At 33.8% G+C, this 24,849-nt stretch overlaps 2 protein-coding genes and 1 long non-coding RNA gene across 16 annotated transcripts in view; 1 reads left to right on the forward strand and 2 right to left on the reverse strand.

Moving 5' to 3' along the window:
• Window positions 1-4,695: 4,695 nt before the first annotated feature.
• On the reverse strand, window positions 4,696-17,578 carry LOC109112862 (chloride intracellular channel protein 5-like). 2 transcript variants are annotated; one of them, XM_042778239.1, is made up of 6 exons: window positions 16,965-17,578; window positions 9,137-9,246; window positions 8,714-8,840; window positions 8,212-8,317; window positions 7,330-7,511; window positions 4,696-6,529 (listed from the first exon to the last, which is right to left on the reverse strand). In XM_042778239.1, exons 1-6 carry the CDS (start codon window positions 17,478-17,480, stop codon window positions 6,365-6,367), a joined length of 1,206 nt encoding a protein of 401 aa, XP_042634173.1. In that variant the 5' UTR covers window positions 17,481-17,578; the 3' UTR covers window positions 4,696-6,364. The 2 variants fall into 2 exon arrangements, with proteins under 2 accessions (XP_042634173.1, XP_042634174.1); XM_042778240.1 differs by lacking the exon at window positions 16,965-17,578 and adding an exon at window positions 11,874-12,131.
• A 1,932-nt stretch (window positions 17,579-19,510) lies between these two features.
• On the reverse strand, window positions 19,511-22,972 carry LOC122149039. Its single transcript, XR_006162808.1, has 2 exons — window positions 22,836-22,972; window positions 19,511-20,433 (listed from the first exon to the last, which is right to left on the reverse strand). It is a non-coding gene; the product is annotated as an uncharacterized LOC122149039 (long non-coding RNA).
• The window catches only part of mark3b (MAP/microtubule affinity-regulating kinase 3b), a 52,254-nt gene continuing 47,778 nt past the window's right edge, over window positions 20,374-24,849 (forward strand). For 6 of the 13 annotated variants that reach the window (XM_042778244.1, XM_042778253.1, XM_042778254.1 and 3 more), the window contains exon 1: window positions 20,374-20,507. In XM_042778244.1, the coding sequence (XP_042634178.1) occupies window positions 20,457-20,507 (51 nt within the window). In that variant the 5' untranslated portion in view covers window positions 20,374-20,456. Of the gene's footprint in view, window positions 20,508-22,800; window positions 23,148-24,849 lie in introns of those variants that run through there. The other 7 variants (XM_042778241.1, XM_042778243.1, XM_042778252.1 and 4 more) reach the window with 7 other exon arrangements.

The following is a 24,849-nucleotide window of genomic DNA, read 5'->3' on the forward strand; positions in this document are numbered from 1 at the left end:
AAACTGGTCAAATCATGTTTCCAGAGAGCTCCCATGATGAGTGACATATAGTCCCGGTGACATTATACCTATTATTTCTGATAATGTATTTTGGAAAATGATGGCAAAATCTTGCCCAATGTTGCAAGCCAGACAGTTTTATTGATGCCCAGGTCTGGTACTCATTTAGCCCTGTCTCCAAATATCCCAATGCATGTTATTATATTAATGACAGATTTTATGGTTTATGACTGGAAAGTCAAACTTTCTCGATTTCCTGTGGAGCTAGCAATGATTTATATGGCTGATTGATAAAATGAATTTTCTTGACAGCCGAGGACTTGCGAGAGCTTCTGTGGGTAAAGCCGGGCTCAGTAACAGCAGATTGTGCTCTTATGTGGAGAGATATATCGTATGATGGAGCACCAAGAAGGAAACTCAGCTGTCCCGGTTTCGTACACAGGCACCAAGTCATGTCTTAAATGAATTAGGGTCCTCTCAGGCGCAACTGTCTCCACATGCAGCCACATCCTGCCACTACAGGAAGAGCAACATTTCCATACTTAAATGAAAAACTGAAATGACAATCTGTTTTTACTGAGGCTGTAATCACCCTTTCTGCTCACCATATGATTCCATGTTAAAAGCTAATGAAGAAAATCTCTTTTACAGGTCTGGCTTTGATCAATCACTTTTGAGGAAAATAATAATACAGCGGGCTCCATTATTCAAAATGAAATATAGCTGAGTAATAAATGTCTCATCTGAAACACACACACACACACACACACACACACACACACAAAACTGAATTCTCTATACTGGCAAATAAGGTCATTCTATGGTTTGTTTGTTTTTTCAGTTTGATAAAGTAATAAATAAAGATTCTATTGTCCTCATTTGTAAGTCGCTTTGGATAAAAGCATCTGCTAAATGACTAAATGTAAATGTAAGATTCTGTAGTATTTAAAAATAAAATATGAATAATGTTTAAGTACACTAAAAAAGGTAACATCTAATTGATATTATTTAAATCAAAAATGTTATTTACAGTAGCATCACTGAATCAGCCTTAATACAGTAATTCATGCCAACAAAACTAATTTGTTTGGGTTAAATCAGGTAAAAATGGCTCTTTAACAATTGCAGGCTACCACTTTTTACAGTTTGTTAATTAAATGCATTGTGGGATATGATTATGGCTTTAGAAATGCAACCATTATAACAGTTTTTTAAAAGCTGAAAATAATGCTGCAAATTTCTGAATATACTTATATATGCTTATATATATATATATATATATATATATATATATATATATATATATATATACAGTATATATGTGTGTATGTGTGTGTGTGTGTATATATATATATATATAGTGTGTGTGATATATATATATACTAATTTTGTTTGCTCTTACAAAAAATTGATTAGCAAAACAAAAAGTAGCTATTCAATGATTGTTATTAAATATACTTTTACTATAACAAATAATACAAATGTAGTATATAATCTTTTGTTTTTGCTTTTACAAAAAAAAAAAAATGACATGGTAGAAGTCGGCATTAGCTATTCAGTGACTTGTTGTTTTTACATATATGTATATAAGGAATACAAATGACACCCAGTTTGTTGAATAACCCCAAAAGTATCTGATTTCTCTGTGTCTGTGGATCTGGAGCGGATCCGTATGACGGGGCTCGTACTAAACCCTACTGCTCCGCTTTGAGGTCCAGTTCATCTGCCAGACTGGAGCTCTGTAGAGCCAGAAATCCCTCTGGTTAGGTCTTCAGCCTTCTACCGAAGCCACAGGCGTGTGCCTGTCAGATCAACAGTCTCCATCAAATCCCACTGCATGTCAGTCACATGGCAACTTCATTACGATTGTGAGGAAAAACCTGATATTTAGTTTCTCCAAGAAAAACTCTTATTTATGTTTCTTCCACTTTGCTCTAATAAAAATGATATAATGCATTTGTGTCAGAATTCTGGAGACCAGTTCATTCTACTAGACCACAAATCAACAGTAAACCTTTATGTCATCCTAAAAACTAAATATTACTGAAATCCGGAGAGGAACTGCAAACATGCAACCAAAAGAGGCTAAATAGGGTGACTTGCAAGAGTCTTAGAAGTTCAGCAATAATATATGGTTTTGTATACTCAATAAATCTGACGATATCCATTTTTTTTACTGTTGCGAGCTTTAGAACTGACTGTTGTTTATATGGTCAAGTCACTCAGACACTAACAGACACTCATTCAAACATTGATTCATTCTCAACTTTCACTGATTGTGGTAATTTAATACTTTGTTCATCTAGTTCACAGTCCAACCTTTGTTTGGACACAGTTATGTACAATTTAAGATATGAGTCTGGCTGTGCCACAGATACATTGTTCAAAATGTGATTAGAATGTCATGTTGCTGTAATACCTCCACCTGCTGGATATGTTCTGCAACTGCTCATAATGTGTTTTTTGAACCTTAAACCACATAAACACATTGCATTACACCAAATACACAACATGTTATTTTTAGCAACTTCATATGACCCCTTTAAAACATAATGAAGGTTTTGAATTAATTACAAAAATGGTCCAGCGTCCTTTTTTTTTAACTAAGTGTCAGCTGTAATAGCAAGGAAGGGATTAAATGTAGTTAGGAAAATTCATACTTTTAAGTAAAATTCATACTTTTAAGAAAATAGAAGCGTTGAAAGTGGAATTGTGTATATAAAATAAAAGTTCTGTGTTAAGTATAGCCAATTTCCGAATTTAATTAAATTTAACTTCAATGGTACTTTGGCATTTAGCTCAAATAAAAATGTGTAAATAATATATATTTTATGTTGGGTTTAAATTGGTTTTATTCTTAGCTAACTTTAAAAATAAATTACCTCAGTACTCTCAAATCTCGAGGATGCGCCACACGGGTTCACGTGATTATGACGTACACCTTCTCTAAAGTCAGACTCGTTGCCTAAAGTGACCGTGGCGCATAAAGGTATGTAAATCGCTGTCGGCTTTGGACTAGTCCAAAAGGTTTACGCTTACTTACGACACGTAGCACCCCTTCCTGTGGAAATGCGTTTAAAATTCGCCTCTGTAGTACCGCATTTTCAAGGGGTCATATGATGCGATTTCAAATTTCCCTCTGCTCACTCTGACTCTTTCTCTTTGACAATTCTGTCAGAACTGCAACATAAACTCTTAAATCTTGTGACATATTTATGACAGTTCTGAGGAGAAAAGGTTGAATTGTGAGATATAAATTCACAATTGCAAGGAAAAGTCTGAATAGTGAGTGAAAAAAATCACAGTTAGCCTACTCTTTTTATATCATGGTGAAAACAAGCTTCTGTACATCAGTGATTTTTTTAGCTAAATTTGGCTGTCAAAAGCGTCCGTTGTCAATAAAGCAATGTATGAAGCACAGTCACTTTCACGCCAAGCGCTTTTTTTTATTGTTGTTGTTGATCAGTGTGGCAAATTCAGGACCAACTGGAACATGAGTGAAATCTGCATAGAAAACTTTTTTGCTCTTACACGAAATTCCCGAAGACAAATAGATGAAAATGGCTGAATTTCGTCCACAAAATTTCTCAGAGCGGCGCTAACTGTGACTGTTTTCAACACTTTTATTGTGTTGAAAAGAGCTGCTGAGACATTCCTCCTAAGATTTCCTTTTGTGTTTCATTGTAGAAAAAAAAATAATACTCAGTCTGAAGGAAAACATTTTTATTTTTAGATAAATTATTCCTTCAAAAAAAATGTATTTACAAATTTGAGCATTGACTTGAGACAGTGAGCTACTGTCTCCGTAGGGTCTCCTCCATGAGGACTTGTGAATCACTTGAGTCTGTACAAACAGATTAGAGTTACAGCCCTGGACCAGAGTGAGACATGTTTGACATTAATGCCGCATTGTATATTATCAGAAACGCTGAATGTGGACGCAGAGATCCAAGGCAGAGAATGTTTAAGAACTAATTATGAACCAGCGAGGTACAAGACCTATAGCATATTTTCTTACTTGTGTGGAAAAATATAGAAGGCTCCATTTATTTTTCTGCACTGTTATTTCTGGATGGCTCCTACTTCTGGTAAATAGTCCCATTCCCTATTGTAAATCTGACGGTCACAGGTCTTCAGAGACTTTTGAGGCTCTTTTAAGGAAAAATAGAGACAGGCTTGGATGGATTTTTGCCATAATGAGAGAGTGGAACCAAAGGTAGAGCTTTGATCCATGTCCTGAAAGCTCATGTTTAAATCTGTTAGCAGACATCACTCATTTTTGCCCATGGATGAAACGACCAGATCAAAGTCTGTTTCTTTGCATTTAATGGACAATGAAACCCAGTTTAGATGTCTGTGACATACCATCAGCTAATATAATAGCGTTTTCACCACATTAAGAAAACATATACATAACTTTTTTTAAAATATAGGCTTAAATGCATATTTCTTCAGTAATTTATCTAGACACAGAAAGACAGACAGACAGACAGACATATATATCTAGTGCAATGAAATTCATACATTTTCTGAGTGGCTTAAGTGTCCAAATACACTCAAAATAATCCAGAAATGTAACTGCACAATTAGCACTCATCATTCAATTACAATAAATATCAGTTTCCTTACAAACGGTTCCATATAACTGTATCAATTAGCAAAAACGTGTGTGCAGGGAAAAATAAATAATGCAAGTCTGTGAAAATATTGTTTTATTCATAGAGCTTCACTCGGAATAGGCCTCTCTGGCGCCACACTCTAATTTCATATCAAACGCTTGTCCAAACCACACAAGAGCAGGAGCTCCACAAGGACCTATCATGGGCCCTATGATATTCCAGCAGTGCTAAGTGGAGAGGAGGAGACCTGGACGAACGCCCGATCAGATTTCCTTATTCTCCATTTCGGTGGACCGCTGTGTGTTGTGAATCTCCTTTCCATCTCAGCTTGTTAATTTCCCATGAACAGGGTTGTGAATAAATATTTAAGTGTGATATATCCAGGAATGATTGATGTCAAACATTTTGAGATAAGCCCAAACTAAATTATAAGATAAAATGATATGAGTTGTGAGGAATAACAGAGGAAAGTTTGAACAACTTGTACTTTACATGGAAATTACATGATGAGGCAATGAAGAATTTTCTACAAACATTTTACGAAAACTCTGCTAGTGGCTTTAAAACAGCAGCATAGTAATGTAGAAATGATCATTAACAGCATTAATAAGCTGTATTTGCCACACTGCATTTCTTTTAATGAAGGCACATATCAAATTAGCACCTCATTAAATCATTTTGCACCTCAAAAAAAAAAAAAAAAAAAAAAAAAAAATATTTTAGTGCTCCTTCAGAAAAACAAAATTGCATGAAACATGTACAAATCCATAAATTATATATGATTAGTTTTGAAGCTGCCCAGGATGTACCTTTTTGCTTTAAGTTTATCCTGCTGCTCACATCAGATCTTTTCATCTGTTATACACAAATAATAATGAAAACATAATGGAACGCAATATTGACAGACATTGTAAAACCATAGGAAATATGTGTGAATAATTCTTACATATTTGAAATACCTGAACAAGCGCTTTTTTCAGCTGTCATGTATGACTACTAGAAAATAATCAGAGAGGTTATGCTATGCACCAATTCTTGAGTACTGGGACAAAATAGGTTAAACAAAAAAAAGTTACAAGTTTACACTACCTTTCGAAACATTGTCATGTTTTTTTTGTGTGTGTGTGTGTGTGTGTTTTTTTTTATTTTAATTACATATTTATTTGTCAGATTTTGCTTAAGTTTATTATATATTTAAATCTTTATGAAGAATTAGCCTAAGTTTCAGGCTGAGGGAAGGTGGTTTCAGAAGTTGTGAATGATAATGTCTTACTGTATAAACAGTACCATTTCATTTGAATCATAAAAAATGTAATGCAATTAAGTTTAATGCAATTAAGTTGTGTGACATTTTGTTCCATGTCTCAAGAAACAGTGCATAATATGATAAATAGTATAAAACAGGAAGAACTACAGAAAACAGCAATGTGAATTCTCTTTAAATAGAGATACAATAATAAAGTCGCTTGGGACAATGTTTATATGAGCAACAGATGAGTGAGAGCTGGTGAGGATTGGCTGATGTTTTGGATTCACATTTGAGTCACGGTACTCGCAGACAGGCAAATGTGGTGTTTCATAACAGAGCACCAGTCTTTAACTGAATTTATGATTGGTTATCAGGACCCTGGATGAATGAAACTACTAACTTGTAGTTTGGGATCAACAGCTTTGAATTACATGGAAAATATCATCTCTTCCCCAAGAAAAGATTTACCCCCAAGTATTATTTTTTTTTTTTCTGTTTACTTAGTTAGCTTCTTAGCCACATCTTTGTATGCTAATTCGATCTCGTTGTCAGCGGCACAGGTGTTGGTGAACTCTTCTTGCTCATTCGCATTGTTCAGGTAACGCCACACGCCTGTCAAATCATTGGGAATGTCATAGTTCCGATATTTCTTGCCAACGACCTGCAAAAAAGTGTATGAAAAATAGATTAATGAAAATAACTACAATTAAAAACTAATTTTGTTGTTTAACCTCTATTTTGCACCATTGAATCTGTACTGAGGGGACTCAAATCTGCATTGTATTACAACTCAACATTTCTGCTCATGTTTGCTTACTACTGGATCACTGCTCTTTAAACTTTTAAAACATATACACTACCTTTCAAATGTTTAGTTTAAGTAAGATATCTTTTTTTAAAGAAATTATTGCTTTTATTCAAAAAGGATGCAATAAACAATCAAAAGTGACAGTAAAGACATTTATGTTACAAAAGATTTCTATTTCAAATGAAGGCAAAAAAAGGCATATCACAAATATTAAGCAGCAACTGTTTTCAACATTTATAACAATAAAAATAATTATTGAGCAGCAAATCAGCATATGTGAATGATTTCTGAAGGATCATGTGACACTAAAGACTGGAGTAATGATGCTGAAAATTCAGCTTTGCATCACAGGAATAAATTGCATTTTAACATATATTCAAATAGAAAACATTTATTTGAATTGTAATAATATTTCTCAATATTACTGTTTAAATAAATGCAGCTTTGGTGAGACTTCTTATGAAAACATTTAAAAATCTTACAAACCCCATAATTACAGCCAAGTTTTCTATGCCATTACATACCAAAATTGTCATTGAGATAATTGGGAATGCTAATGCATAGCTCTGACCAGGTATTACAGGCCTCCTTGGTTACCCCCCAAACACTGCAGGCCAACTCTAGTGACAAGTCCCCCCAGCGCTTCAACTCACCTTCACTATGTGGAGCTTTGGCAGCAGGTTGCAGTCTGCCAGAGTCAGCTCATTCCCATCCAGGAACTTGCGGCTGGAGGCCCTCTCCTCCTCCATACTGTCGGCATCTACCTCATCAGGCAAGGGACTGTTCAGGTAGTCGTCCAACTTCTTGAGTGCCTTTGTTAAACCCTTCTGCAGAGCTAACAAAACATCACACATTTCTTAATAACCATTGTGTATTACTATGCACAGTATTTGACAGTTTGACTTTTTTTTTCCCCACCAAGCAGCACAACTGTTTTTTTGTTTGTTTGTTTGTTTGTTTGTTTGTTTGTTTGTTTTTTCTCAGGAATCTTTGATGAATAGAAAGTTTAAAAGAATAGCACTTACTTGAAATTTAAATCTTTTGTAACATTATAAATGTCTTTACTGTCACTTTTGATCAATTTAATGCATCTTGCTGAATAACAGCATTATTTTCATTAAAAAAAATTAAACTTTTACTTTTAAATATGAAATATTCCTATGTATGTATTTATTATTATTATAAAAAAAAAGCATTTTTCTATGTCTGTACCAGGTTCCATGTGTACATTGTTTAAAATTTGTTAAAACTGCAAATAAATATCAGTTATCAACCACAACAAAAATATAATAAATATTTGGAATAGTAATTGCATCAGCCAAAATCAGCACATCCTTACTGAAAACTTGCCCAATCTAACAAAATAAAAGAACAGTTCTAATACATTCAATGCTAAAATATGTAGGATATTTATAATACTATGGATTCCATATAGAGTTAACTGAATTTAACTTTGCCCAGTTTCAGTGTACTGACCAAAATACAATAAATCCATTCATTCATTCAATCAGTTTGATCTGGTTTGACATGCATACCTTCATTCGCATCTGGCTTAGTGTTTTTTATGAAAGCTGAGAACTTTGCAAATATGTCATTCCCAGCTGTGTTTGACTCCCTGTGCCTGGCTGCAAGTTTAGGGTATTGGACACAAGGAGAGGTACATAGACAAACATTTAGCAGTATTCTTTACAGTTCTAGTTCACAGTGCTTTAATGTAATGTTTAATACAATATACATTGCATAAAAAGTCTAGGGTTGCGGTTCTTAACTGGTGGGTTCTGACCCAAAAATGGGCCGTAGGCCTGTTCTCAAAGGCCATAGAAAACAAAAGCTAAATTCAAATAAAGAAATAATAATAAATGCTAAATAAATCATTTTGATAAACTCTCCAATTAATTTGCATGTGTTTGGTGCTGTGTTTGACCATGATTGATGTCCAATGTAAAATCTGGGACCAGAAGCAAAACCAGTTGAGAACAGCAGAGTTTCTATTCAGAGTCACGATTTGTCTCAAATGTATTTGTAAAAATTTGCTTACTTTGGTGGTGCCAAAACCTCCTCCAGAAACTCCTCAATCTTGTTAATGTCTGTCTTCACCTCACCGTTGAAGGTCAGGAAAGGAGGGTGAGTTCCTGGAGCCAAATTGTGCAAATCAGCTGGTTTTCTGAATTAAAATAAAATAAAATAAAATTTTATGACTCAACCAGCCCAGCACTGCACTGCATAAAAATGTAGGTACTAGATTCTTTTTAGATTTGATTCTTTTCCTGCTTTGAGCTTTTACAGGCAAAACTGATCATATTTTAACAATATCAATGTTCAATGAACTAGACCTGATGGCATGTAACTTTTTTTTAGGTTTTTCCATTTTAATATCCAATGAAAATATCATTTAATAACATGAGGATGTGGCATTTGTTATTGATATACTTATTCAAGTTTCATGTCATTTGTTCTCACCTCTTCAGGTCAACAGTGGTGACGTTAAAGACCACACCTTTGAGCCAGAGGATCATGAAGAGTCGTTGGGAGAAAGGACAGTTTCCGATGCTCTCACCATCACAACCAGCCTACAAATACAACAACACATCTTTACATATACATCACCTCCAGGGATTAGTAAGTCTTAATTTATCTCAATGCCAATAACATGAGCCTAAGATGTGGTGGAGACCAGTTCTCATGTTCTAGAGTGAAGAAACTGGAATGGATTGAGAATGATAAAGTGTCATGGCGCCCCCTGCTGCTGCAATGTTTCAATGGACATTGAGAACAGAGTTTACCTGAAGTCTAACAACAAAGAAATTTTCAAGTAAAATAAGAATCCCATTAGAATTATATTAAATAAAGTCAGTTTTCTGCATTCATTAAATTGGTTTTAGCTACAGGCATTTTATATTACATGAAAATCTAAATCCTAAAATCTCAGAGGATATTCCAGATGTTTTCCAAAAAGTGGGCATAATGTATTGCATGTAAGCTGTGTTACTTAAATAAGTAAATATTATTATTATTATTATTTCTTGTGTTTCACATAGTCATTAACAATTACATTTACATTTATGCATTTGGCAGACATTTATCCAAAGCTAATTACATTGCATTTAAGCTATACATTTACATTTTATCCATTCGTGCTTTCCTTGGTAATCAAACCCATGACCTTGGTTTTGCTACCACCACCATACTCTGTTTGAGATATCATATGAACGATTTCTCTCAAGAACTTCTTCTTCTTATTATTATTATTATTTTTTAAATAGTATTATTTCACCTAAAACCTTAAATCAGTCCACCTTAAACTAAAAATACATTCATCATTTACTCACCCTCAAATTGTCCCAAATTTATATGAGATTCTCTCTTCTATTGAGCACAAAATAATATATTTTGAAGAATGTGGGAAACCAAAATAGCTGACTTATTTTTGGGTGAACTATCCCTTTAAAACATTCAGTTACTTTTTAGGTCAGGAACATAAAACATCATTTCTTTACAATGAAACTGTTAGCCACACTTTAGCTTCAAAAAAGTTGTTCATGTTGTATTTTTGTTTAACACACATTTTTATTTTTTCACACACACACAAAAAAAGAAAAAAAAAGGTTTTAGTTCATAATCATATTCTGATCAATAATTGTCAGACCACTTCAGTTCCATCACTGACCACCTTGAGGTCTCCGTCTCCCTTTTAAAATACCCTGCTTAGCCTGGACATCACCGAATTGCGGCAAGCAGCAAGAACAAATCTGCTTATGCTCATTTTAAAATCTTAATTAAAATGTTCATTGACTCGAAAATTAGTATTACAGATTACACAGTTATTCTAATTCAACTCATTTAGTGATAATCACCAAAGTTCCTCATTATGGAGAGTACAAAAGACCTCGGTTATCAGTTAGTGACCGTGCTTATCACATTCACACTGCTCCTGTACGCTTCAGCAGTGGAGGAGATCAGGTGACCCAAAACAGTGGCACCACTATCACGAGACCAGCTATAGCTTACACTGTGACATAATACTCAGCATAATATGAATTATGCACACTGCATTCATTAACTGGAGGCCTGGTTGTAAGAAGAACACGAGGAGCGTTGTGTCAAATATATAATAGGTATACAGTTACCACTAGTGAAAATACTTCTGTTTTCCAAGAATCATGGGAGAAAATACATTGCATAACACAGTCAGAAAAATGAGGCAGATGATATGTGAAAGGTCAGGGCACTTCCATTTCCACTCATCTGTCAATTCTGGCAAATTCAGAACAGAGAGAGAACTGGATGCAGAACAATGAGCCACTACAATCTAGAAAGCGCAGGACAATAGGCCGTTTGCTATAGGACCGGTTGCTCTGTTGGACGGCAGTTCAGGGCTGTAAACAGACCGGGGTGTGACTGACTGACAATGCCTTGTGTACAGGATTCATAGTGTTAAATAAAACGATTAGTGCCTGGAAGAGGATTTGTTTGTTTCTAACATTTCTTTTTTTAATCAAGTTGCTTCAGCATGGCTGCCATTGGAACATAATAAAAACAATGCATTTACTTTAATCCTATAATCATAACTGAAGCATGTAGTAGTGCATTGTCAGTGTACTGTGTGTTTGATTTATACGTCTTTTCATATGTTGCTGCTATTTTCCCATAATATTCAGATCCAATAAGTTTCCTGCATTGTTTGAAATGATAGATATTTCTTTTAAAAAACTGTATTTATTTTGCATTTGTGTGTGGTGACAAAATCTTTTTATATATATAGTGAATGCTCATTTCCTTATTAAATCTTTAAAAACACTAATAATTAAATTTAATAACAATGTTAAATAAAGTCTCACTATAATTATACATTTTTCATACTGTACATTATAGTACTGTACACTTTATTTTTAATTAGTATAAAATAGTGAAAATAGTAAAAAAGTTTTGTTTAGACAAAATACTTTTATTTTCAGCCATTTATCAGTTACTGACCATATCATGAAAATAATTATTAGCTTGTTGGTATTTAATGATTGATTTATATCAATGCATTTCTAACAAAAACATCAGAATAAGAATTACTGAGGGTATATTATTTTAACACCACCTTTATATGCAACTGATAATCTATAAACCAGTGTGCGAGAACTACTGGCTGTACTTACTGTACAACCTGCTCATAAAGCTCATTCTAATGCTAGATTTCTCTCCTTACCTTGACAAACAACTCGATATCAGGTTCTTGAGCGTCTCCCATTGTAGACACTTTCTTTGATTCAGGTATCTCTCCTGATCTGTCACCTACATCCTCCCAGCAGTATTTTGCAGATATTTTGGGTTAAAAGTCAACGTTTTGCCACGCTCTCTTAGATTCTGTTTGTTCTCTTCTTGACGGCCAGCCAGTGGCACCAGGTGTTTTGATGTCAGCTAAAGCCCAGATGAAAGGTGAATCTAGCTCTCTCCCAAACACGAGTGATGTAAAAGAGAGGGAATAGGTGAGAGGCTTTATTTGGGGGCTAGGCTTTACTCTGCCCTGCCCCTGCCACAAATAGCTCTGATGAGCTTGAGCGACAGATGAGAATAAACCAGAACTGTAACAGTGATGTTGAGAGATGAAACCATCTATGGAGGTTCATGTTTTGAAATGGGGATCTGACTTAATATATTCATATATATATGTTCATATACATATATTGCATGTAAAATTTTTCAACAGAAAGATACATAAGCTCATTGTTTAAATGAGTCTCTGCCGCTTAACTCATGCACCATCCTGTCCCTGTGTAACTATATGACATGTTCATTACCAGAAACTCTGAGTAGAGGAATGAGTCGCATGCATTTTTAATGCGATCCAAGTCACATGCAGCATGCTGGCAGGCAACGGCAGGTTATATTTGATCATCTTGTGGAGCCCAGGAGAATAAGATTCCCTGTTAAATTTTTTATGAGCTGGCTTTGGTTTATAGCGTGAATTTGCATTCAAAATTTTCAGATGTGACTGATATGAACATGTGAAATGAAGATTATTCATTTGGTTTCCCAAAATAGAGTTGACTATCCTAGATATGAGTAAAAATGATATGTGAATACTAAACAAGTAAATTTATTTTTTCATTTTCAAGTAAAAAAACTATTACTGTGCGTAGTCTGTTTCTTTAGCATTAGACTGCTTTTAACTTTTAAATGTGCAGTGCATTACAATGCATTTAATCTCCAATAAAACCAGCTGTAGGATAAATATGTTGCAAAATTATAAAATAAAATGTTATGCTGCTTTGGATGATATGCAGTATATATATATATATATATATATATATATATATATATATATATATATATATATATATATATATATATATATATATATATATATATATGTATATATATATATAGATAGATAGATAGATAGATAGATAGATAGATAGATAGATAGATAGATAGATAGATAGATAGATAGATAGAGCGGACTGAATGCACTTTTAATAAATGTATCTGGACACCAAAAGGTTAAACTTATAATCAATATATAATATATATATATATATATATATATATTCATTGCTTGAATTAAAATAAGTGTTAACCGAAATAAAATAACATATAAGCAACTATTTATTTCAGCTAGTTTCCAAGGCATAATTTCTCATTTAAAACAACTAAAACAACAAATGAAGTAAAATTATTGAAACTATATACATATATATATACACAAACACTGTATACATATATGTATATGTATGTATGTATATAACTACTAAAAAATGATTAAAGGATAACTTTAAAATTAAAAATGATGGAAAATATTAAAATCATTCAAAAAATGATTCAAAATATGAATAAAAACTGTAATATTATTTAAATTATATTAAAATAACACTGGAATAAGAATTGAATTTGCACATTAGTAACATCATGTATTTTTGTGCTACAGGTGGATGCATTAGAATTTATCATAGTAGGCTGAACAGCTTCCTCTACTCGTAGAATAACAATATTCATGCTGCACTATAGGAAGCATCTGGCAAGTGGCATATTATTTTATCACAAGCTATCTTAAACACTTGAATTATAATGGCAACTAATAATGCTTCATAATAATGTTGCTGATGCAGGCAAAACTACACAGGCTTTCCATACAACAGATTTCAAGGGAAATATGTTAATCAATTTTGATGTAAAAGCAAATTCATTTTCAAGTAGGAAAGGAATTTTCCTCAGTTATTCAAATGGCCTGTGACCACAGGTTACATCACTGATTATGCGTCTGAGTGCAACAGAATATCATCTTTCACCTTAGATGAGTTGGAATATAAGTTAAATTATGCCACTGGATGAAGCGCTTCAGACTGAAGTCCAACTAAACATTCTCAGAAACATATGAGTCTCAAACACTTTTTTTAATGGCTCAGTTCCCAACAGGTTAAATGTAATCACTGCAGTGAATAATTAACTTCCGCATAGTGCATAATTGCTGGAGTGTTTTGGCTGAGCCAAAGTGCTAAAACTGTTTTAAAATAGCTATGTGTTTTAAACGTTCAAGGAATATTTTACAGCCCGATGTTGTTCTAATCAAAGTAGCAATTGTCTTGGAGGATCTGAATATCTTTATCTGATTATCACATTGCTGATGCTGATTGACATTTAAAAGCCAGAAATGGACACTGTCACTAAATCAGAATATTTTGCCCCTAAATAAATAGATTTTCATATATATATATATATATATATATATATATATATATATATATATATATATATATATATATATATATATATATATGTATATATATATATATATATATATGTATATATATATATATGTATATATATATATATATATGTATATATATATATATATATATATATATATATATATATATATATATATATATATATATATATGTATATATACAGGGTGCGATTTGTGAAAAAAACAGAGGGGGGGATGCTTTTGAAAAATTTTATGAAATGATTTTAATACGACGGAAATTGTATTTAGTGTGATCTCAGTTTAATTAAAACATTGTAAGCCTACGTTAGGCCTATTAATTGTAATGATTTAATGTCCACAAATTGTAATGATTTAATGTAAACAACAAATTACATAGAGAAAGCGAGCAAAGAACACAACGGAGCTTTTTGAAACTCCGAATCAGTTAAACCATTGCGTCGCAAAATGATTCACTGTTTCGAAGCGCTCCAATCGGATCGCGTATCGCGAATCATTTGATTCAGATCTGGACGTCAGAGCGTGTATCGCGAATCATTTGATTCAGATCGGGACGTCAGAGCGGGTTTGCATGATGTTTTTATCCCCACCGGGGGTAAAAGTTATTCAGCAGAGGCAGGGATGCATAGACCAGAGGGGGGGAAATCCCCCCCATCCCCCCCGGCAAATCGCACCCTGTATATATATATATATGTTTATTTGTATATGTGTGTGTATATATATATATTTTAGGGCTGTAAATTGATTAATGATGTTTATTTATATACAAAATAAAAGTTTTGTTTACATAATATATGTGTGTATACTGTGTATATTTATTATGTATATATAAATACACACACATGCATGTATATATTTAAGAAGAATATGTTATGTTTATATATAAAATATATTTATATATAATATAAAATATAAGAATATAAATATATAAATGTATATACATGTAAATATTTTTTAAATATATAATTTATGTGTGTGTATTTATATATACATAATAAATATACCCTGTACACATACATATATTATGTAAACAAAACTTTTATTTTGGATGTGATTAATCGTGATTAATCATTTGACAGCCCTAATATATATATATATATATATATATATATATATATATATATATGTGCTATATATATATATATATATATATATATATATATTTTTTTGTATTTTTAATAAAAACAGTTAAAACTATTGCATACTGTAAATGTCAGTAAATGTGCATTTTTAAATGTCAATATTGAATCTAAACAGTAACCGCCATCATCTGTAACATTTAGTAAAGGTGGCTGTGTAAACTTTAATCAAAACCGTCTACCTATCACAGTTCATTGCGCCATTATGCACAGCCAAAAAGATTAAATTCATAACCAAGGTCAACACTTACTTGACCAATGCTGTTATGGTTTTTAGTTTGCAGTCATTTATGAAAGCTCTCTTGGAGGCTTTGTAATAAAGGCAGCCTTGCGCTGTGCCACTCAACTACAACTATACTCCTTTATCCTTAATTTTTATGACTATATGTGGCCATAAAGTAGTTATGTAATGTTTGAATTGTTCTGAGGGTTTCTTAAGCACAAAGTGTGTATCACATCCTAGTGCATCTTCAATTATAAACTGATAAAAATAAATTTATTTTTGATGCCATTGATAGTGTGACACGTTTGTCATGGAATGTGATATAAACATGAGTATGAAAAAGTCTCAATCCCACAATCACAGTGGCTCAGTCGGGGGAGTGACCGCATCATGTACACAGACTAAAGTGTTCCTCTATCAAAGCGAGGCCATGAGTTCATTTACTCAGATCAGGACTTCAAGTTAATGATTATTCATATTGCCTGTCACAGTGAACCTTCCAAAGGAAATGCAATCAGTTCAGGATGTCTTATTCTGACTGTGAGCAAGCAGATGAACTTTTGAAAACCCTATTCACGTTAATAATCAAGAGGAAAATCTTACCTGAATGAATCATACCAATTGTGCTTAACATTGATTTGTATCTGTTGAATCATTAACTACCTGCTATTAACCTATCTGGGATATTTAAATCCCATTTCTTCATTCAAACTTGTTTTAACTGCATTCCAATCGTTTGCATTCTTGAATGTCAAAACTATTTTTCATTTCTATAAAACAGAATGAATTCATAATGCCAAAAATAACTAGCCCCTTCTTTGGACTGAGATAGGGTTTACCAAATGAGGCATGAGAGATTGTGATTGAAATGCTGAAAATGATTCAGTGTGATTTATCATTTTATTTGTTATGATTATTTATAATTATTATGATAACATTGGAGTATTATAATTTAGTTAAAATAGGGGTTCAGGGTTTAAAAACATAAATTAAAAAGCTGGGCGTGAAAGGTTTGACAATTCATTTTCAGGTTGTCTTCACATTGTCTTTAAGGGCCAAAGGTAAGCAGAAATATTAGTGCTATCACAAACCACACCCAACTGGCCTTCAGACTCATGTGACGCCAACTTTAATGCCTTCTTTCTTTAACAAAATCAAATCAAATATAAAGTTTAGATTATTCTATGCAGTTGTTAAACCAACAGCCCCTACCTTGACAAAAAGTGCAATATTAGGCTGATTCGGGTCGGGAACTGCAGCTGTCTCTTCCACGGTGCTGTTCTCCACTTCCTTCAGGCTGTAGTCAACTACCTCCTCTGGTTCTGGAGATCCGTCTTCTGGGAGACTGTATGCCATGAGCAGGTCTTCGTGGACCAGTGAGGGCTGGTCATCACAAGGGTCTCCAGTTTCCTCTAAAGATGAAGATCCATAAATATCTCCATTCGGCAGAGATGCCACCATGATCTCGCTTTCGAGCTGCTCTCCTGGTTCACTGGAGGGTGACGGCTGTTCGTCTTCCTCTTGAGATGTTCCTCTCGTATTCATGTAGTCTGGATACGGTTGATTGACCGTGCTGTACAACGGTTCCTCTTGAATTTTCTTACTCATGCCTTGATTCTCATATTTCGGCTCTGGGTTGCTGTTTATGGTCTCATAGGGCTTCTCGTATACGTTTTCGTTCGTCACTTCGATTTGTTCATATATGTTTTCTTGGACGTTTGTGGCCATGATTAAAGCTGTTCCAGGACTGTGAAGTGCGAGGACGTCTGGAGAAGTTGGAAAGTCGAGGCTCAGCCCTCACCTGTTGCAGTGGACAATGACAGGTCACTTATAAATGAACTTTGCTCGATGGTTATGTCATAAAATAAGTGACTCAAAACTGTCAAGTCTTCATATCCTCTTGAGATCCAGTGAAAACTTGAAGGAAAAAAGATGGCTTTTTCATATTATGTTAGCCTATTTATTTATGTATACACCAAAATATTTATTATTAATAATGTTAATAATTAAAATTTAACCTTGTTACCCAAGTTATTGTAAGAAAAAATATCAAACAAATGAAATTTATTGTAATATACGTTTATCAGTAACTACAAACCTACATTTGGTCCCAAACTAGTTTCATTTGTTGAAGTTTATTTAAAATTTAAAAAATATATATATTTTGATCTCCTGAGGTTAACAGTCAAAATTTCAGAAGGTTAAGCACCTCCTGAGCCATTTGTTGATAGAGAAAAAACAATTGAAGTTAGGCTACAACAACTACACAATAATAATAATTTAAAATATGTTTATTAATAAATAAGTAAAGTAATAAAGAAAGTATTAAAAGAGCTCTAAGACCAAAAATAATTCCTGAATCTTAAGTGGCGTTGGCAGCACAATTAGCGTTTTTCAAGATTTTCCTTATAAATATTCAGCTTCACCACATATTAGACATATGCCAGCATAATATCACACAAGTGATTCAGTCGTTATGAGTCATTTCTGAGCGAAGCTCGGGCAGTAAGCTTACGTTTAAACACAGATGTGTTTATCTTCCCTGTTCTGTTTTAGTTTCACACGATAAAGCCAGTCTTACCTGTTTGTGTCGAACAACAAAATCCAAAAGTCCTCAAAACTTTCCTGGAACGTCTGGAAATCAAGTAATTTTCAGGATTTCTATTCACACGAGCCTTACACATAGCAGTTTAGATCTAGATTTATTATTTGAGTATGCATTATTTGTTTTATAAAGTATTATCTGAGGACATTTATTCTTGAGGGCATTTTACGAATATATATTTTTTTATGAATTAAAGTATAAAATAATAAATTTCCCTCCACCTGCTCATCTCATCTCTTTAATCCTTTATTGATAATATTTATTGTTTTTATTCCTCCCGTGTTTGCTCGTGTAGGCTACTTCATTCTACGCTTTTACCATATCACAACCTCAATAAGAAAAGCTCAGTTATGACCACTAGGTGGCAGTGAGTGATCAGGTATATTGAAGACAACAATCCAGCACTACACCTGTATCAGTCCATCAGGTAATTGCGTTGTAAAGATGCTGGAAAATATCCAAGTTACGTTCTAACATTTACTTTAATAAATGCATACTTCAATATAAATCTTTTTGAAATTAGATCATTAGATTGATGTTTGGGACATTGAAAAATCTTCATGTTGTGAGTTTGGACATTGTTTATCATAGTCTTAAATCCGGGAATTTCTGACAAAAGTTATGAACCCTTGTGATTTATTATCCTACATATGTCTCCTTTTTTTTTTTTTTTTTTTTTTTTTTTTTTTTTTTTTTTTTTTACAAAATGTGCTCCAGCCATTAAAATTGCATGTCATCATATCAGTCATGCCAAATAGTTACTGTATTAGTTGTGAGTGCTGGAAAGTCAGATTTGCAAATTCACTTCACTGTAAGAGAATTGTTTATATCTAGACCTTTTTTTTGTGATCATGTATGAAAGTTCCCTTGAATTTTGTTTAAGGAAATTCACTGTAAAAATCTGAGCTCATACTGTGTGTGTGTATATATATATATATATATATATATATATATATATATATATATATATATATATATATACAGTCTAGTAGTTTAGTGTCTTCATTAGAGTGCTGTGTCCACAGAGGATGTGCACAACGAAAGGAGCAGCTCATCAAAACCCCAGCAAAATAGCCTTTGTGGGTAATAGCAAATAAATTAATTGCTATAAATTCATATAGACTAATTAGATAATGTAAACATCACAAGAAAGTACTAGCGTAGTGATTTTTATTTGTATTTATTTTAACACAGTATTTACTTTGTACTCCAGTGTACATGTTACTGTGTACACTGTACTATGGAACAAGGTAAAACATTCACAGACTTTTTCTGAACTAGTTACATGCTCTCCACAGTCCTACATGCTCATGGTCACGAGCGTCACTGGGATGGGCGATGCTACCACGGAGCACTGAGTAATTTTGCCGGGTTTTTGTGCGACAGACAGGTACATTTTTCTCCTTAGTAATCACCCCAGCAACAACAAACAGCGGCGCGCCGGCCAATGAGCTCGTGCAGCCGCCTCTGTCCTCACTTCCTCCGGCTGCGCTGCGCTGCGCTGGGTTTGGCTTGGCACCATCAGCCAGCACGCAGCCATCTTGGACTGAGCTCTATCTGGACTGGAGAACCCTACACTTCTGGATGGGAGGATTTTAATCAACCTGGAGTGATTTAGAGCAGATTGTCTAGAACCAAGGGACGAAACTGCACATTCAGAAAGCTTACATCAAGATCCAGAAGCGGTTTTAAGCGGACGCCCCCCTCCCCTTTTTCTTGTCTGAACGCTGTGTGCAGTTTCTGAGGGGCCTGGGAACTGTTTGTGCTTGAGTTTACAATAGGCACTTTTGGCAAAGTTTTTTTTTTTTTTTTTTTTTTTTTTGTAATCCAGCGCATCATATTGGTTATGACCTGCTGGTTGCCAGATCTTTGTGGAGAGTTGCTCCGTTGTGTCACCGGTGACCTGTTGTGCCGTTATGCGTCTGGATAAATTATTGCATTCATCTGGATCTTTTATTTGTGCTGGAATTTGATGTCGATCGAATCCATGATCTTCATCAGCTGGTGCCCGGCAGCTGTCCACCCTGCGAACTGAAGCTTGCTGTGATCAGACAGACTTGGACTGCAGGAACCACTCTGGAGATAAAAGACACATTAAAATGTCAACTAGAACACCACTGCCTACTGTCAATGAGAGAGATACAGAAAACGTGAGTATGAATTCCATTGAGTTCCACAGTCTTCATTTGGCTGTAAAATTCACAGCCACTTTTAAACTTTAGGGCGGGTGGACTCGCGCTACATATGTTGATGATGACACAATTAGCAGGGTTGTGAATGTGTTTCGCACAGTTGTGACAGTCTCCAAAGTTAGGGATCTCATGTTTTTACAGCGCTTCATGGGCAAGTAGTGTGTTCCGTCGCCGGTGTGACACAGTTTTAAAAGAATAAACATCAACAGGCAGCAGGCATACTTCCCTTTAGCATTTAAATGTTGTACTGTATTTATATTGATTGTTTTTGACATTTCCCTCAATTAAAAAAAAAAGGCATGACGGCGTGACTCTCACGCGCAGCTTCACTTCGCCAAAGAACTGTCAAGTCACCCTCATGCGGTTTCCTGTAACAATATTTCCGATACAGAGAAACAATCTTTCCGCTGGAGTGATGCAGTGTAGCGTATTTCTGCTGATATCATATTATTTCCGCTGCACTGATAAGTTGTTACGATATTTCTGCTACAGAGGTACATCTATAACAATATTTCCACTATAATGATATTTAACTATTTCCAATACAGCAACAGTGTTTTACTATACTGATACAATGTAACATGCTCTGCTACGGAATGATGTAGTTCAGCAGTGGTTCTGCTAGAGTGTTTACACTGTATTTCCGCTGCACTGATACTCTGTAACAATATGAGTGCTACAGAGGTACAGTGTAACTTATAGTGTGAAGCAATCTCATTACAATGATTCAGTGTGACAACATTTCAGCTACATTGTAACAGTATTTTCATTCCGATTTTAGTGACAATATTTCAAATATAATGATATTTAACAATATTTCCAGTACAGCATAACAATATTTCCACTAAACTGATTCAGTGTAACATTTTTTTGTTACAGTGTAGCAGTATTTCTGCTAGTGATAATGTTACACTGTATTTCCACTACAATGATACTTTGTCACAACATTTTTGCTACAGAGATACATTTACATTTATGCATTTAGCAGACACTTATCCAAATTGACTTACAGTGCATTCAGGCTATCCATTTTTTTTTTTTTTTACCAGTATGTAAAGTAGTGTAACAATGTTTCCTATAGTGTGAAAAACATTGTTTCCGCTCAAATGTAGTCTTTTTCACTACAGTAATAAAACATAACAAAATTTTAGTAACAGCATTTCTACTAAAGTTTTACTGAGTAGCAGTATTTCCATTATGAAAATATTTAACAATATTTCCAATATAGGTTAGCTTATCAGTGTTTCCACTGAATTGACACAAAGTAACATTATTCTGCTACAGATCACTCGATACAATGTATCAGTATTTCTGTTAGTGATAATGGTACACTGTATTTTCATTACAGTGATACTTTGTAACAATATTTTCACAACAGAGGTATAGTGTAACAATGTCTATTATAATGTGAAACATTGTTTCTGCTCAAGTGTAATCTTTTTTTTTTTTACTACAATGAAGTGTAATATTTCGGCTTTATTGTAACAGTATTTCCATTCCAATTTTACAGTGACAATATTTCAAATATAATGATATTTAACAATATGTTCAGTACAGCATAACAGTATTTCGAACTGATTCAGTATAACATTTTTGTCTGTTACAGGTTACATAATGATACAGTGTAGCAGTATTTCTGCTAGTGATAATGGTACACTGTATTTCCACTACAATGATACTTTGTAGCAATATTTTCACTACAGAGGTTCAGTGTAACAATGTTTCCTATAGTGTGAAATACTGTTAGGTTCCACTCAGCATGCCACATACACCATATTTTCAAAGTTTAGATACAATTCTTATAGTTCAGGTGTAAATTTATTTATATATATATATATATATATATATATATATATAAAATATTTTTATTTATTTATTTATTTTAGCTGCAACTTTTTGCAGTTCACATAGACAGTGCTGTAATCTGGTAATTATTTAAAAGTACAAATATTCCATTGGAGCAATCAATTAATAGGAGGTCATACAAACTGTATGCATGACAATAATACAATAATTTGGAAAAATGTTGATTCAAATAGTTTTAGATTACATAACACTACTTCACACAGTAACATTTTGCAATGATGTGCAGTGTTTAAATTAAATCCATAATAATAATAATAATAATAATAAAAATGGAAACAGAAAATAGAGTGATCCACTCATTTGAAATGCACTTTGAATTACAGTATCTTTAAAAAGCACTGCATAAATGAAGTTTTTTTGTGCTGGAGCTCTTGTGCATCATTGGTTAAAAAAACGACAAACAAAGTGAGGAGACCTTACCTGCCTGATTATGCAGTCTCACCACTGGTTAGTCCTTGAGTGACGACTATTCCCTGCTTTGCTACCCAGAGAGAGTTTGAGAAAGAGAGAGAGAGAGAGAGAGAGAGAAAGCTCTAATTCTCTGCACCCGTCGGACATCTAACGACAAGTGTCGGAAATGTTTTCATGCTCCTCTGAGCATCGGTTTGTGTCAGGCAATCAATGAGCTGTCAGCATCACAAAAACGGACCAACTGTCAGTTTCGACGCCATTCAGATCGCCAATGCTAGAATGAAGGGCTCCCACTCTGTCAAGAGGCACCGCATAACTATAGTAAGTGCTAATTACTCGTTCTAATTAGGCTGATTAAATTTAGAATAGAGGGAAAAGGCCATTTGTAATGAGCCTGTTGTAATGTGCAAAGCCATTGAGAGTCAGAAAGGAAGCAGATTTGTTGACACGGGAAGGTTTTAATGTATAATGCACTTGAAACCGGTTCAGGCTGTGTGATTTTAGAGAATATTTGGCAAATGTTTAATCAGAACTACAGTGACTGTTGTGATCAGCCCCTTAAATGGCGTAAAACCTGATTATTTTTGTTGTAACACGGTGGCTGCATCAGATATTGACTGAAGTTGTACTGAGACATTTAAAATGAAATTATGTTGAGATCTTATCAGCAACAACAATGTTATTATAGGCGGTTTTCATGTTGTGATAGAGAAATACTCTGTGCTCTAGAATGTCCTAGATGAGAGCGTTTGTCCTAGAGGGAGAATTTAGGACACAGTCTTTGTGAGGATCTTTCATGGTCCTAAATAATGATTTCAAATGAATTTGCTCTGCAAACTCCAGTAAATATACTTTCAGACTTCTCGCTTGTTTTTTTTTTTAATGCAGTCATTCATGCATTTAAGATTTAAGTGTTCAGTCTCTTATTAGTCAGAAAATAGCACTGACTCAACACCTGCTTTTCTACAAATCACAGCTAGTTTGAATAAGGTTTTGTACCTGAAAGACTTCCGTTCCTCGGATTGGCCATTGAAAATTGTTTGTTTATCTAGTCTAATCTAGGTTACCGTTTTAAATGTTTACACTAAATTTATATTAAAATTTAATGGTAGGTTTGAATATAGCTTTCGACTTTTTAAAGCTCCCTGTTTAGATGGTAAATGTATCCTTATTTTATCTAATCAAGTTAACCAGTTCCTATTTATGATGATGTTATTCATCAAATAAATCTGACATTTCACAAACAATGTCTGCCATGTTACTCATTTTAGGGTTCAGTATTAGCCTGGGAACAAAGCTCAGATGAATCACATAAATTACAGGGTGGCAGAATGCTCTCACAGTAACATTACAAATGTGCTTTGTAGAGCTTCTTAGCATGTTAGTGCATGGATTTCTATAATACTGGCTGGTTTAAAATATCTCTGTGCGATGTATCTTTTCTGTTACTTTTACTGAATGTGAATTGCCATTTGCAGCCCATTTCACTTGCTATGAAACATATTTTTGAGTGAAAAAAAATATATGAGACGGAACTAAATTTAATCCATTGGGAGTTGATTAAACTCACATGTGTTTGATCATGAAGACAAGCAGTTTTTTCTTAATAGTTCACAATAAGACCAGAAGCATGTATCAAGGTGATTGGCTCTCTTTAGCAGTTTATTGTAATAATGTTAATGGTTGTGGCTTGAGGATCAGTAATGGAAATTAATATTTTGTTCCCCATATTGGGAACTGGTTTGTGAATATTTCCTGTAATTGCTGTTGACTTCATTCTCTTATTCTTTGTTATTAACTTAATAACTAACAACTTAATGACTCCCATACTAGTATGTCAGTCAGGTACCTTGAAACCAGATGTGTCATCATGTAGAATGTAAGTTATCAATCAAAATAATATTGTTCAAATTTTTTTTTGCTTTATTAAAGAAATTAATATAATTTTTTTTTTTGAGTAACTTGTCAGTGAACTACGGCTCTGTGTAGTAAATGCTACTCCATCTGAAAGCACGTTTTGATG

Source organism: Cyprinus carpio, chromosome A20, assembly GCF_018340385.1.
Source record: "Cyprinus carpio isolate SPL01 chromosome A20, ASM1834038v1, whole genome shotgun sequence".
NCBI lineage: Eukaryota > Metazoa > Chordata > Actinopteri > Cypriniformes > Cyprinidae > Cyprinus > Cyprinus carpio.

What these genes read in the sequence shown, in the direction of transcription:
- LOC109112862 (XM_042778239.1), bottom strand. Translation starts at nt 17,480, where the DNA reads ATGGCCACAAACGTCCAAGAAAACATATATGAACAAATCGAAGTGACG. An exon ending in AGGTTTTGGCACCACCAAAG is followed by an intron (nt 8,318 to 8,713) that starts TAAGCAAATTTT and finishes CCTTGTGTCCAA; the next exon opens with TACCCTAAACTTGCAGCCAG. An exon ending in TAAGCCAGATGCGAATGAAG is followed by an intron (nt 7,512 to 8,211) that starts GTATGCATGTCA and finishes ATGTTTTGTTAG; the next exon opens with CTCTGCAGAAGGGTTTAACA.